Source organism: Lottia gigantea (assembly GCF_000327385.1).
Source record: "Lottia gigantea unplaced genomic scaffold LOTGIsca_134, whole genome shotgun sequence".
Taxonomy (NCBI): Eukaryota; Metazoa; Mollusca; class Gastropoda; family Lottiidae; genus Lottia; species Lottia gigantea.
In genome coordinates, this window is record NW_008707502.1 from 408,494 (window position 1) to 424,334 (window position 15,841).

A 15,841-nucleotide genomic window follows, 5' to 3' on the forward strand; every position below is an offset into this window, starting at 1 on the left:
TATTTGACAACTACATATTATTTGCTTTGGTGATGTCCCTTTGCATATTAAATTTCAGATCAATCGATGCAAAAGCAAAAAAGTTGCAAAAAAATCGAAAAATTTGATCGAAAAAAGTGAGCGACGAATTTTCGATTTTCGTAATTTTTCAAGTGCTATCAGGTCAGAAATTACAGGTAGATTGTAAAAATGAAAACCCGAAGAAAATTGATGCAAAAATACGCCTTCTAGAGCCGATTTTCGACTTTTTGCACATGTTGAACTGTGGCACTTCCGGTTTTGCAAAAATGTTCTAATTTATATTTATGCACATCGTCTCCTATATAGAAGGTCTATGAAATTTGAAACGTACCTGCAACTACTGCAGTCTAAGCTCAGGAAGGTGTGGACGAAACGAAAAAAAAAAAAAAAAAAAAAAAAAAAAAAAAAAAAGAATTGACATTTCGATTACAAACTGGGACTTTGCTGAAAGCAAAGTCCCCCAATTATTATATAGTATATTATTTTCTACCTTTGACATCTGTTATAAGTAACAGCATTGAACATTTATGTATAGGAGAATATTTGCGCGTATAAAAACAAAACAGAATTCATATGCAAACAAGTGCTTTGTACCAAGACTTGGATGAGAAAACTTAATATAGCGTCTTTTGTAAATTCAGATATGTCCTGGTTGTTTTCAATCTTTTGACTTCATTAAAATATAAAACAATTGACGATTTCAATGTATTCGATACTAAATCATTTTATGTTGCATGTCTTGCAGCTCACTTCAGTGGACCTTTTGTACTTTCATCAGGACGTGTGGTAAAAAGAACATGTACCTAATTAAGACTATCTTATGCTTTGATTCTGTAAATTTTATCTTCATTCAGGGATTCAGGTTACGTGGAGTGCTTGTCCTAAAACATTGGAACTGATGTCAGCAGAATTAACTTATTGTAAACAATTTATTGATGATTTCAATAATGCCACAGGGGAGGCAAAGTTAGCTCTTTGTGAGTAAGTAATGTTAACTTTGCGTATATAATTCATAACCGAGGGCGTATTATTTTTATGCTGTAAACCTGATGGATTAAAAGGTTTCTTTGTCTCCAGAGTCGAATTACCTTACATAATTCACAATGATGGGTTGTCAACTCTAGTCTCTGTCCTTGATCTACTGTTTTATATGGCATCATGTATTTTTCCAATATGGCTTATTCATTAAAATGTCAAAGAATAAAGAGAGATTTATCTCCATCATTTTGTGTTGTTCAAACCTACACGAAGCAATGTCATGACTTGAAATATGTATTTCATCATCCCAAATGGACGTTAGGGTTGGTCGTCAGGTCGAACACTCGAACGAGCTCATTCTAAAATCTTGTACCATCATTGTGAAGAAACCCTTTATATCATCATGAAAGTTTTTTCTTAACCTTCACAAAGCGCTTCGTTAACACAGTGCATCTAGATATCAGTGTTATTTCCACTGATATATTAAAGAGAGAACCATTTCCAATTTGAATAAAATTCAATAAACAAGTGTTTGAATATTCAATGGGCACCAATGCTTTTCTATCACATGTTTTATCTATACGGCTTCTTATGTTGAAATTTGTCTTATGAATTATTCATTATTTCACCGTTAGGATGGTTGCTTTTACGTTGGTGGTGGTCAGTTCGCTTACTTTTAATAATGTGCTTTATGTATTTGCAGATCTATGAACAAGGCCATTCAATGTTATCAATACATTATTAATGATTGTGGAGAGAGTTATGTTATAGGTAGTAAATCTGAACAATTTCAACATCTTATTTCAACTAATACTAGAAAATATAACATATATTGTAAGTATTCTTATTTCAACTAATACTAGAAAATATAACATATATTGTAAGTATTTCCATTTCAACTCATACTAGAAAATATAACATATATTGTAAGTATTCTTATTTCAACTATACTAGAAAATATAACATATATTGTAAGTATTCTTATTTCAACTATACTAGAAAATATAACATATATTGTAAGTATTCTTATTTCAACTATACTAGAAAATATAACATATATTGTAAGTATTCTTATTTCAACTATACTAGAAAATATAACATATATTGTAAGTATTCTTATTTCAACTATACTAGAAAATATAACATATATTGTAAGTATTCTTTATTTCAACTATACTAGAAAATATAACATATATTGTAAGTATTTCCATTTCAACTCATACTAGAAAATATAACATATATTGTAAGTATTCTTATTTCAACTCATACTAGAAAATATAACATAGATTGTAAGTATTCTTATTTCAACTATACTAAAAAATATAACATATATTGTAAGTATTCTTATTTCAACTATACTAGAAAATATAACATAGATTGTAAGTATTTCCATTTCAACTCATTCTAGAAAATATAACATAGATTGTAAGTATTCTTATTTCAACTCATACTAGAAAATATAACATAGATTGTAAGTATTCTTATTTCAACTCATACTAGAAAATATAACATAGATTGTAAGTATTCTTATTTCAACTCATACTAGAAAATATAACATATATTGTAAGTATTCTTATTTAAACTAATACTAGAAAATATAACATATATTGTAAGTATTCTTATTTAAACTAATACTAGAAAATATAACATAGATTGTAAGTATTCTTATTTCAACTCATACTAGAAAATATAACATATATTGTAAGTATTCTTATTTAAACTATACTAGAAAATATAACATAGATTGTAAGTATTCTTATTTCAACTCATACTAGAAAATATAACATATATTGTAAGTATTCTTATTTAAACTAATACTAGAAAATATAACATAGATTGTAAGTATTCTTATTTCAACTCATACTAGAAAATATAACATATATTGTAAGTATTCTTATTTAAACTAATACTAGAAAATATAACATATTTTGTACATTCGTAATCATCATAACACCAGACCACAATAACAATTACAAATTGGTCTTTTCCCAATTGTGTCGCTACTAAACGCCAGTAGATCGCTAAAAATAATTGTGACCAATTGTTGTATTGGCGCTATTGTTCAATAATTTCTTTGCACAAAGATCTGAGACGAATTTAACATCCAGTATAATCTAATACCTTGTGTTTTGATTGATGATTTATATTCCCAGTTTTCTGTCATATTGTCATTATGTACTGATTATCGGTTTTTCCACTATAACCATAATATTTGTGTGTAAACTTGAGCATTGTTATACTCGCCGAATCTCATCTCAATTAAGACAAGTCTGATAATGATAGACATGAGTTAACATCCTGAGTTGTGACTTAAAATTCCAAAAGGATTCTAAAGATAATTCGCTCAAAGGTCTCTTAGATAACCCTTCAGTTGAATTATTTTCATCTTTACATCTGTATTGATTATTGTCGTTCGGTAAAAATTAGTCAACAAACCTACATGATTCACAAAATGAAAATGAAAATATAGTTTTCAAGGTTTTGTATTATTATTGAGTTATGATCATAGAGTTTTAAATAGAAAATCTATGGTCATGATTCAAACACAAAGAAAATATATACATGTATTAGGTCTTAAACTATCTGTTTCCAATAAAATATAAAATAACACCACATGATACCATACTGGTTTTGTCATGTCCATAGTTTCAAACTCAATGTAAAAAGTATTTTTGAACGATGTACCAGGAAGATATTGGATAGTGGATGTCTTACGTTAGGGTTTCGTGTAGATACATTATATACTTGCATTTTTTCATTGCATTTTCGGAATATCAATATCTAACACAAAGAAAGTCCAACGCACTGGTCACCGGCTAAATTGCCCAAGTTTGTGCACTAGTTATGTCCCTTTCACGGACGCTTCAAGCTGACAAGTTTACGTCCGCTTCCAGCAGAAGCTGATATAGCAGGTAGTTGTTGATAATTTTTATGCTGCATACAATTATGGATTTAAAAGATATGACAGTTAATAAAAAAATTAATAGAAGTAATCGACAAATTTCTATACAAGATTTCCTAATTAAAAAAATGTAAATATTATCTATAATGTTATATTGTTATTTTGTATATTTCTAATACATAGAATGAAATAAAAGAAATGAATGAAATTGTTTCAGCCGACTCAATTCTCTCATAAGAGACCACCTCCAGTAAGAGACCGTTTTTGAATTTTTCCCTGCGTGGTCACTTAATACGTTTTTTACTGTAGTCCCTGGAACCACCAACCTGTAAGCCTCTATTTTCGAGCTATGCGTTTTGTCTTACCATTTGTATTAAAATTCGGATCGGTGATATTCGGGTCCCAAGAAATGTGTTCCCCCCAAATCTTCAACAGATTTTCATAATGATTTAACTAACTCCACCAACTGCATGTCGAAGTGAATTTATCTGGGCGTGATCTGCTATATCTTTTAATATATTTTTCAGGTAATATTGGTTTAAAATTGAAATATAACATCGTACTGGTATTGTTTATGGTATACTGGACTATCAAATAGTATTCTATTTCTTTCTGTAGTTTTATTCCATTAAATAATACAATCCTAACATTCTTTGTCTACGATTATGGGAAATGCGTATATTATCTCCCTTCTTGTTGAAAAAATATATACTAGACATAGACTGTAAAGTAAAAAAAATACATATGTAGAGACTCGTCATTAAAGGTCCTACTAACTTACCTAATCAGAATATTGTGTACGAGAGTTTGTCGCGTTTGTCCCTGTAATGTTGAATAGGTCTACTTTTTATATTTTACATTTTATCGAGAGACGGTATAGGATATTGTCACCGACACGGTTGGTATTAGAAGAAATTCAATGCATGCTTACAAATGTTTCCCTTACAAATGCTTACAAATGTGTACTACCTTTTAGGATGAAATTGTTAAACAAAATGAGTATTTGTTCATTAGTGGACATATCTGGTGTCAAAACTATACGACAAAATCCTTCTATAACAAAAAATCTATAAAACCAAGTAATAAACCATTAAACTAAGTTAAATGGAGATATGGCTATGTATTCTAGATTTTACGCCCACCTGATGGATATATATTCCCTTATTGACAAAGTCTGAGATTAAAATGTCCATTCTAAGAAGTAATATTCCTTTAATTTTACTCTGTGTTCACACCTTAACAAGAACATCGAATACACCCATTCTAAATTACTTTAAAGTTGTGTACAATGGGAACCTTAGCGCGAGTGTTGTTCATTCCTGTAATATGTGCCGTTATGGGGTATTATTTATATACACCATTACCAGATGGATTGAGACAAAAGTCTAGAATCCAATTATTCTATGCAAAACACAAAATCTCAAGTTTACTGGTAAGCATCTTCTATACTTCTCTGCACCCTTAAGTAGGTCATATAGTAAAAATAGAAAGTAGGCGTTCGATTGTTTCTCCTTACCTAACTCGGGTATCGCGCTGAATGTTTTTTTGTTTTTTATTGTGCAAGTCAGTGATATCTGTGTCGGAAGCACGTCTATAGCTACAGGCTATTCTTATATTATCCATGCATGAATTAATGGACAATGATTATTGAAGACATGTTAAGAGAACTACGAATCTTTCAAAATATGAGTAGGAACGTGGAATTATTGTCAATACTTTTATTTTGCCATGATCGAATAAAACCATTTTATCTCCAGAATTTTCAAATCTGCTTGATTAGAAGGTTTATGACTAAAGGATGAAGATTTCTTGCCCCCCGATTCACCCAAAAAAGGGAAAGCATTTTCATTAAGATATTCATGCGTTCAAACTGAAATAGGAAAGGGCTTTTTGTCGATGATATTTCTGTAAATATTGACAGAACTAATGATTGTTCTTCAATATACCCAACCATACCTGATATCATAATGACCCAATAAACGCTGAAATCTATATCTTGATAACATTGTGACCCAATAAACGCTGCAACGTTATGATTGACAAGCCAATGTAAATATAAGGAATAAATTTTAATTTTGTGACATTCGCCAGGACATTTTGCCTTGCCGTTATTTCCCCATAACGATATAAAGATCGACATTCATTCCTTAAAAAGACACAATTTATGCGATAAAAATACTGAAAATGTTTGTTCTAATATAGATATCAATGGGTGTAAAACTGGGGTTTGGTTCTGGTATAGAGTTGGCAAGACGATACCAACATTATACAATGGTATCTCCTTTAAATGATGAAAATATCACTGTAAGTATTTATAGTCCTTGATTGAAATTCTGTTTGAAAGTATATTAATTAAGGATTGCTGATGTTTAATTTCTCATACTCAAAATGGAAAGTTCGATATTGCCGTGGAATGCAGATATCCGGCTATTTAATCTGTTGAACATTATGGCTATAAATACATACATATAGAGTATATTTGCTGAGCTATCATTGTCAAATCTGTGGAATTCTAGTAATTCCGATAGCCATGGAATTGGAAGTGTATTCTCAAATTTGTTGATTATCTCCCTTTACTAACAAGGTGACGAATACAACGTTCAGTGGTATACCAGTGATGATCTTCACACCAAATACAGTATCCAGTAAATCACCGGCTATAGTTTATTTTCATGGTGGAGGCTGGATGTTTTTATCGTCAGGTACAAAATCTCATTGTCAAACTATTTAATCTTGAAAAGATTTTATATGCAGATAAATTGATCCTTTTGATGCATTTGATATTGCTGTAAATCAGCTGCCAGTTCTAATGGCCTTTTGCAAGTTGACACTAATTTGTATACTAATTTGATCTACATGTATATTGGACAAACAGAAAATACTCTTTGATAGCCCTTTAATATTTTTTTCTATGATTGAATATATGTTCTCTTGTAGCTGCTTATGCAGGAGGTATAGCTGATCTTGCTAGGACGTTGAATATTGTTGTGGTATCTGTAGAGTGAGTACCAGTAATCTTTATTTCCACAGCTATAGTCTCAAGTCGAAGAAGAAAAGTTCATTCAATTAACTCTGATAAAATGGTTCACATAGATGTAGTAGGCCTAATGTTTCCAAGTGGGCTGAGGTCGTGCAATATCTAAGTTTGTACTCCCAACTTTATGTACACCCAAGTCAGTATAGTATGTCTTTCACTCTAAGTCACGAACAATTTGTACCGCAAGAGCCAGATTAATGTGTTAAACACGTATAGCCCTTATATTATTACTTCTTTCAGCTATAGATTAAGTCCAGAGCACCCATTTCCGGCAGCGTTCGATGATTGTGTTACTGCAACAGTTCATGTTTTACAAAATGGACACAAATTTGGCGTTGATAGTGACAATGTGGGTGTAGCTGGTAAGATATCTTTGTGTTGTGTTAATTATGATGGTGCTAGTATAGTGGGCTTCATTGTGTCCCTGTCTCTTTTTTTCCTTTTTGTTTTTTATTTGTTTGATCCATTATGCGAAGAGTAGCAGAGATTTGACACAAACAATTTAGATGATATTTTCAATTCAAGCTCCATTTCAAATCATATTCAGACACCAATACATCAATACACAATAAATACTTTTATTGAATCTTTATTATTTTAGGTGACAGTGCAGGAGGGAACCTAGCAGCAGCAGTAGCTCTCAGACTTTCAGACGAGAAGGAATCTAGACTTCCTAAATTGCGGTTCCAGATAATAATATATTCCGTACTCCAAGCTTGGGATTTTAAACTACCCAGCTATACCCATAATGAGATAACGTTATTTCCTAGTTCAGTTATGATCAAATTTATTTTACCTTATCTTGGTGAAGTGGCAACTGATGAAAATATCGCTGTGTGTTTATCAAATAATCATCTCACACCAGCTTTAAAAAAATCTAAATTTACCAAATTTGTGGATCAAAGTCTGCTTCCTCCTCAGTTTAGAAGAACTCCACCAAAAATTGATGATGTTCTAAATACAACACTAGCAAAAAGATTAGAAACGTTGATAATAAATCCCTATGCATTTCCCTTAATGGCTAAAGATCTGTCTCGACTTCCGCCAGCCTTTGTGTTAACTTGTCAACATGATTTAACCCGAGATGATGCTTTAATGTATGTAGAACGATTACGTAAAGCAGGAATTGATGTACAGCATAAACATGTTACTGATGCAGTGCATGATTTCTTTCTCAGGGCACCTAATAATGACTTTACATATGATGTACATTTAGAAACTTTATCGGATTTGAAAGTTTATGCAAATAAATATTATAAATGATACTATTCTTGCAATTCAAATTCTGTTCAAAATACCGATCTAGACATTCCTTGTCAATTATGGAATTATCTTCACAATGTCAAGTCATTACGAACTATATCTAATACCTTGCCTGCAATAGCCAATTTGATTAGATTGTACACTAGTGTATACAGCCAAGCAGAAAAACAACAATTTTGCTGCGTGTGTAATCGGGGCTATAATGATTGGCTGTAATCGCTAGCGTGAAAATGGTGTCAAATAAACCAAGCTGCAATGTATTACGAAACATAAAGTCAATTTAAATGGTGAACAAACTATAAATGTCGTTAGATTTAGTGAAGTATTACTCAAAAAAATCAACGAATTGAAAACGGTGGACAAAAATGTCGGCTTACATTGAATGTTTATCGAGAACGATATTAAAGAAACAGCACAGTTTTTGTACTTTAATTATATTTAGTTGGAGAATGTTCCACAGTCACATTTTCTTGCTCTTACCATCCGCATGGTGCGAATGAAATAACTTGATCATACTTGTTCTAATAAAATACAGAGAACAATACAAATAATTCATTTTGATTGATAATTTTTACAAACTCTTTGAAGAAAATATTAAATTTCAGTAAGAATAATGATAGACTGATGTGTAACTAGAAAGAAAGAGCAGTTCAATATATAAAATTGAAAATAAGTATCGATCTTTGGTACAAGATATATTATTTTATGTACAAGATGTATTATTTTATAATATGTGATCATAAATCCTGCCTAACAATAGACTACATACTAACAAACGTATAAGATTATCTTGGTGAAACCAATTACCTTCTTTAAATCTATACACAAATTGATTTTCATACATGGAGAGCACAGTTCCTCACGTTTACGAGAAATCACGATATTTGATAATCGATTGGGCGCCATTTTGAATGTCGATTGATTTACATGAAGAGTTATAGTCATAGAAATTTACCCTCCAAACTATTTACTCATCAATAGATTAAAATTTTCATTTCCTAATGGCCATTTTATATGCTTAGTGGTAACCTTTGCTTGTTCGATTTGATAATGAATTCAGGTCGCCATTGAATATCTATAGAATGAACGTCTTTTCGCCAATGGAAGCAAACATTGGTAGACAACTAGAGACTTATGTCAACTAAAAAGAACACTTTAAATGGCTTGTGTCAACATCGTTTTCCGGGAAAATGAAGAAAAGATTCACTATATCACTCAAAGAAAGAGAAATTTAAAGTGTTTACTATGTTAATTAACGAATATTTGATGATCTCCATATCGTGTCCATACTCATAGCGGTTCCATACTATCAAGACCAAACTGATGTTACTTTTAAATTCTCGACAGAAACGTCAATGTACTGCGGTCACTCAATCCACTTATATAGAAAAATTGTATTCTGTGATCAATTTCAAATCCACAAGTAGATCTAAACACGTTTTTCAATACTTTGGCATGTTATCTTGGTTGGGCGTAAACGTTATTCATCAAAGACAGCATTCCTGTTCAAAAACCATCAACAACAAATAGAAAGTGCACACCGATCTCGTCTCTTTAACAATGAATGGACGAATTGACTGCAAATAACCATGGAATAAAAACAACAGTTCAGCACGGAATATCTTCCACTTCTAATTTTTCCAATTCCTCGTCTGCCTTTGTTTCTTCTTTTGGATATCTACGTTCATACATTGGATTGGAAAAGGCAATATCTGGATTTGAGGTGCTGGAAATAAAAGATTTTTGCTGAAGCCTGTCTGAAAACGAAATCGAGTTCTACGCCCTTCATCTCTGCCTCTGTTCGGACTGAAGCATTGGATGGAAAACAATTTTTTAGAGCCCAGCCTATAGAAAGCCACCTTTAATTGTGTCATTATTTAAAGAAGTATGGCCGTAGCATTGTGTTGTGTTTTGAATGATCCAATAATCTCGCGCATAATAATGATTTGTTCGTTGTCAGAACTGTTTAAAACACCTTAATGACTTCCGGGATAAAAAACCAGATAAAAACTGTAGCGTGTATACACATGGCATTATTTACATAACAATTACTCACCATTCTATCCGACAAGTTTCTTCTTCATTTGTTCGATTTTCAACACTGACAATTGAAAAAAAATGAATATATCATTAAAGATTATAACATACAATGTATGTTTTCAAAGCATACGTTAACACACAAAACTTATGTTAGCACTATTTTCAATACAATAAACAGTGCATACGTACTTATCTTTTTCATATAACGATAAATTTTCTTCTGTAAATGTATAATTTGGTACATTTCTTCTTTTAGGTAACCTTCTCCTGAAATGGACAGAAATTAATAGGTATTGCTTTCTTACACGTTTTTACACGTATATAGAAAGAAAATTACATTAAATATAGGCTATCAAGAGAATCAATTCAAGTCAACAGAGGTTAAAAAGGGTCAACATTGCAACAATCTACTTCAACAGGAAAAGTGATTGAGTTCTATGGTAAAAAACTGAAAATGTTTCGTCAAAGAACACTCGTATGTACGCAATGAATATTGATGTTTTCATATTGATATATAGTCATGTCGAAGTTGAGGTTTTGGTTTTATTTTCGAAAGACATCTGTAAATTTAATGTTAGCCTCACAGACATGCTGTGGTAATGCAAATGTGTTATTTAAATACGCCTCTTCCCTGGAAAAATGGATTTCCCGCCTGAAATTTTTTTTACAAGCAACCAAGTCCATTACAGCAACTAAACACCATACACTATTATTTGCCCCTCCGAACAATCAAGTCTGGCTATATGCCGGTTTACACCTTTAAAAGTAATGGTTATGTCAATATGCTCAAGTCGGTATAATTAAAGTTCTATGAAGTATTTAATGATGATAGTAATAGGTTGTGCTAATATAACATGTTTCTAAGAATACAACTTGTACAACATTTATCTTCAATAATCTGTAGTCATTTGAAGGAGAAGAAAATAACATGTTTAATTTGCAACATTGAGACAGTTTAATGTAGAGATTGTGTTTAGAGGGAAATACAAGTTTATAATTGACATCAAATGAGCAAATAAGTAGAGGTGTAATAGATTATACAGGATCTAAAATAGACAACAAATTATAGACTATTAAATTTCCAGTAGAAATAATGTAGAAACGAGATTATTATAGCATCAGCTGGGGCACATTTCAAAGTGTCAAAATCTGGACGAGAAACGGATGTGGTGACATTTTTACTGATTGTATTCCATTGATTTCCAAAAAAGGAGCGAGGTGCAATCATTATAACAAATGTTTAAGAAGCTTCAAGTTACTATTCTAATTTTTACCATTGGTGACTAATGTTGGTTGAGTTGAATCTTTTGCTAACGTTAAGAAATATCCAAACTTTTGAAAACGATTTCCGCTTGATTGATTGTGCATTTTATAGTTATATTTTCTATTTTTGTTGGATAACAATTGGTGAAAGGCAGAATGTTATATCCCGCATCGCCTACATTCAGAATTCAATAGGAATCACTAAACTGCAAAACATTTGCACATGGTTAGTTTGAAAATGTCTATAAAATTTTCTATAGTATTGAGAATGAGCCAGATCTTACCTGTAATATCTACATATTAATGCCAGTGCTGTTATTGTTATTATCAATAATATTAATAATGGTATAAATAAAGCTAAAATAGTTTTTATATGTAAAAACACTGTTTTTCTTCTGGTTTCCTGACCAATTATCCCACCACCATCTTTACCTACAGAAAATATGAACTAATCTAAAGTTACACAGATTAAGGTGGTCAAAGTATCGATAGAAAACTGTTTCAGTCTTTCTAGTTTCAATACTAATTACAATTGTATGGAAAAGTTTTCCTTTAAAAATATGATGAGACCGAAACATCTGCCTCTATTGCGGCCAGCCGATAACTTTCAAAATAACTATCACAGGCTGTAATAGAGGCAGATGTTTCGGACTAGGCATGGATGTGAAACCTCCCTATTCTATCTAAAGAAGAAGGTGTTCATTCTTTGGAAAGCAAATCTTTGGAAAGAAAATTCGCAAATGTCACGCCATCAAAGAAGTTCTTACCCATAGTTTTGAAGACTGTAGTAGATTGCTCATTATATGAAACTGAACTACGACCATCAGCATCGCCACCAACTTCTTCTCTTATTCTTCCCGGTTCAAAGAATTTAGCAGTTAAAGCTTTGTGAAGGGTATTATTATATTTTGCTGTATCTTGCGATGGTATGACGGGTGGGGGAATGGTGGTAGTAGGTTTGTATAAAAATTTATAAGTAGCATGAAATCCTGTAGTCTGTCCATGTTGATCAGTTCTAAATCTCACCAACACCACATTATAAGACGAAGTAAACGACTTGGGCTCTTCGTGACCACAAAATGTTCCTAGTTTCTCTGCTGCTAAAGAATCACCATCAAAAATCTCTAATATATCATAATTGTCACCACATAATCCCAGACTTTGTGTTTCTATTTCTATGTTGGTAAAATGAAGGAATATTTTGGCGTCTACTGGTGCTGATATAGTCCAAACACATGATAGTCTTGGGGAATAGTTTTCTGGCCATCCAGGACTAGCGAATTCACCATTATCTTCAGTTAACATAGCATGACATGGCCAGTCTGAAATATAAGAATTGAAGAGTAATTCGGCAACAGTAATAATGTATTTTCAGCTTTAAAGAATCTTTCAATTTGTCATCAGCAACTATTTATCTCTCAACACCAGAGAGACAACCATTTACAAAGATAACAACTTGGGTTCACGAGGATTCTTCCTACCAGCTGGTCCTTAGCCATACCTTTTGGCATAGATCTTTCCAGGATTATAGTAAGTGCACTAGAATATTTGTATTTTCGAAACCATTTAAGCGCTAGTCATAAGGTTTTATCATTCTATGATATCCTAGTGCTAAGATCGTTTCGAGAATACGTGGCGGATTTCCACCGACAAACACCAAAAATGTTTACGTTACTCCTAGACAATATTTTAAAGAGTTGTTATATCATAATCATACAATGATTTATAGTTTGTGGTGGAGGTCGAGACGCCTATCCACCTGATCCCGTCCACCTGATCACAAAAAGACGACAGACGTGGTTGTTATCTAGAATATCCACCATTCACATACTTATTCACATTAAAAGACATACCTGCTTTGAAAAATACTCTAAATCCTAGAGCATCATTATTCATATTAGTAACAAACTGTATGGTAACATTATTAGTTTGACTGACATAATTATTCATTGTCTGACTAGAACAGAATCTGACTAAACCATGAGGTGTTTTCTCCATTACAACTAATCTGTCATTTACTTCATCACATGTATTACTGGTATGACGTCCTAAGTCAAGATGGCTGAAATCAAAATGAATGACCTGAAAAAAAATAAACAGAAATTAAGCGATTGATAATAATAATTTGCTTAAGCGGTTGATACAACTTTATTATAGAAACCCCGTTATAATCAACAATAGAAATTCATTCTGAAAAATGACCATTTACAGTACAATGCAGTTGAGCAAAAAATAAATAATGTCAAAAATGGTTGACAAATGCAAACTATTAAACAGTTTACGAAGATGGGGGAACTAATAAGAATTAGAAGTAACAAACCTTATAATTAGGAGCTCTCAAATACCACGAACAATTCAGATTATGAGCATAATTTCTTGGCCAATTGGGACTAGCAAAGTTGCCGGTTTCTCCAGTAATTATTCCACCACAATCTGTAAAACACAAATTTGGGAGTAATTTCTCACCTAGCGCTGTCTATCAATTTACAAATTAGACTGCTTATTTAGAATTCCTTCCTGGTGAATCTCCATTTAGCTTCTCAAATTGACATTAAGAAACATTCAGTTAATGTTAAAATGTGCCTGTTTCCACAAACTTGTATAGTGGTTAAGATATTGAATGGAATAGAAAACTGGGATAAAAGTCATCTTTTAAAATACTACGACCTAAAACACTAATTACCTAAAAACGGTTTCATTTCAAAATGATGAACCTGAGCCAACCCCTGGTAATAAAGTCCACCAACATCACTTCCGGTTTTCGTGCTTAAAAAGCACGTTCCTTCTTCAATCTGTAAAAAGTCACAAATCAAGATTCTAGAAACTTTAAAACTCATTTAATACGAGTAAAACCTTTCTATAAATCAATCTTTATGAAATTTGTTGAAGTGCATGCTGATCAATTCTTGTCAAATTGCACGAAATAACCTAAAAACAGCATTAAAGTTGCAACTGTGATGAAAACATGAAGGTTGAGATATAAAAGTTAATATTAGTTTAATTACAAATTGAATGTAGGAAATGGAAAGTCACGTTTACAGATCCTAACTTCAGCTTTTATTACCATACAATATAAAAAAAAGTTAGCATGGCTTTTATTGGTAAACCAGAAAAAACTTCTTTCAAGAACAACATGAAAATAGTTTTACGATTTGATTACACTTGTAGCAATATAAAGATACGACATGTTTGGTTGGTTTCCAACGACATGCTAGTTCCATTTGCATTCGATCGTAACTATTTGTGTTTGCGTCATTAAAAATCGAATATTTTGAGACAGAAGTATTTGAACATAGAATCTTTATATTTGTGATATTGGTAAGGTAATATTATGTCACTATAACGTCTAGTCCGAGAAACCCTGATCCTATAGGCTCCGACTGGTGATTTTGATGGATTGTCGCCTGGTTGGGGATCAGAGAAAAGATTTGTGAAGACAAAACTTCCTCCCAGTTCAGGAATACATAGAGTCAAGTCCGTATAGGATATTTTAAGGTTTACAGATTATCCAAACAAAGAACTTGCTGGTATCTCAAAAAGGTTTCTAGAATACTGATTTATTTGTTATTTCTAGACTGTTGATAACAACCCAATTACTAGGGTTTCAATTGTATACCATTACCTGTATCATATCATCTTACTAACCCCTTCAGCTATTTATTATTGATTTAATATCTATTTCAATACACTCATGTGACAATCGCCTTGACAACCAAAAGATGGCGGAAATCGGATATCCGGTTGTGTGAGGCAGCAATCAATGCAGCACTTCATTTAGATATAATTTTCCACTTAATGATCTAAAGGTTCAACAGCCGTTAATTGAAACTGACAGTGCCATGTAATTGACTTTCCTGGTTATAAAAACTGTCTTTTTATCATCCATTCTACAGGTATAGCCTAGGGTTATTTATGTGCAATCACACGAATATAAGATGGTTGCTTCACTTTCAGTTTGCAGACAAAATAGGAATTTCATTATAGCATTCAATAGTCTGAACGGAAGGAAGAATTTCAATGTAGAACACTGTCTACTGCTCAGATTTTTGTATAATAATTTCAAGGGAATATGCTCCGTGTTCATCTGGACCAAAAGTTATCATTGCGGAATAATAAGTAACTAAATTAGATATGAAAACGTGCAAATGAAAAGGTCAAAGCTCTTAATTACATGGTTGACTGTATTTACTCACTTGATAATCGAATGATCTACAAACAAAGTCTCGTTCTTCCATGCACTCCCTGGCACACCTGTTAGGTGTTACCCTCTCCAGTGTTTTTTCATTATTACCAAGTACAACTGTATATGGTGTTGGATAGAAATATTCTAAATATTC

General features: G+C 32.1%; 3 protein-coding genes across 3 annotated transcripts in view; 1 reads left to right on the plus strand and 2 right to left on the minus strand.

Moving 5' to 3' along the window:
* The window catches only part of LOTGIDRAFT_139195 (hypothetical protein), a gene marked incomplete at both ends in the record, with an annotated part of 5,252 nt that extends 604 nt beyond the window's left edge, over positions 1 to 4,648 (minus strand). The window contains 4 exons of the mRNA XM_009049359.1: positions 391 to 460; positions 1,854 to 1,904; positions 2,177 to 2,221; positions 4,625 to 4,648. Of these exons, the coding sequence (XP_009047607.1) occupies positions 391 to 460; positions 1,854 to 1,904; positions 2,177 to 2,221; positions 4,625 to 4,648 (190 nt within the window). The remainder of the gene's footprint in view (positions 1 to 390; positions 461 to 1,853; positions 1,905 to 2,176; positions 2,222 to 4,624) is intronic.
* A 541-nt stretch (positions 4,649 to 5,189) lies between these two features.
* Positions 5,190 to 8,201, plus strand: LOTGIDRAFT_139240 (hypothetical protein; the record flags this gene model as incomplete). Its single annotated transcript, XM_009049360.1, has 5 exons — positions 5,190 to 5,333; positions 6,104 to 6,205; positions 6,486 to 6,618; positions 7,103 to 7,300; positions 7,540 to 8,201. The coding sequence occupies 5 exons, from the start codon at positions 5,190 to 5,192 to the stop codon at positions 8,199 to 8,201; spliced, it is 1,239 nt and encodes a 412-aa protein (XP_009047608.1).
* A 4,275-nt stretch (positions 8,202 to 12,476) lies between these two features.
* On the minus strand, positions 12,477 to 13,935 carry LOTGIDRAFT_66938 (hypothetical protein; the record flags this gene model as incomplete). The annotated part of the gene is made up of 3 exons (XM_009049361.1): positions 12,477 to 12,826; positions 13,358 to 13,586; positions 13,825 to 13,935. Coding segments are annotated over 3 exons (690 nt in total), but the record flags the coding sequence as incomplete, so codon positions are not given.
* Between the last annotated feature and the right edge of the window lie 1,906 nt (positions 13,936 to 15,841).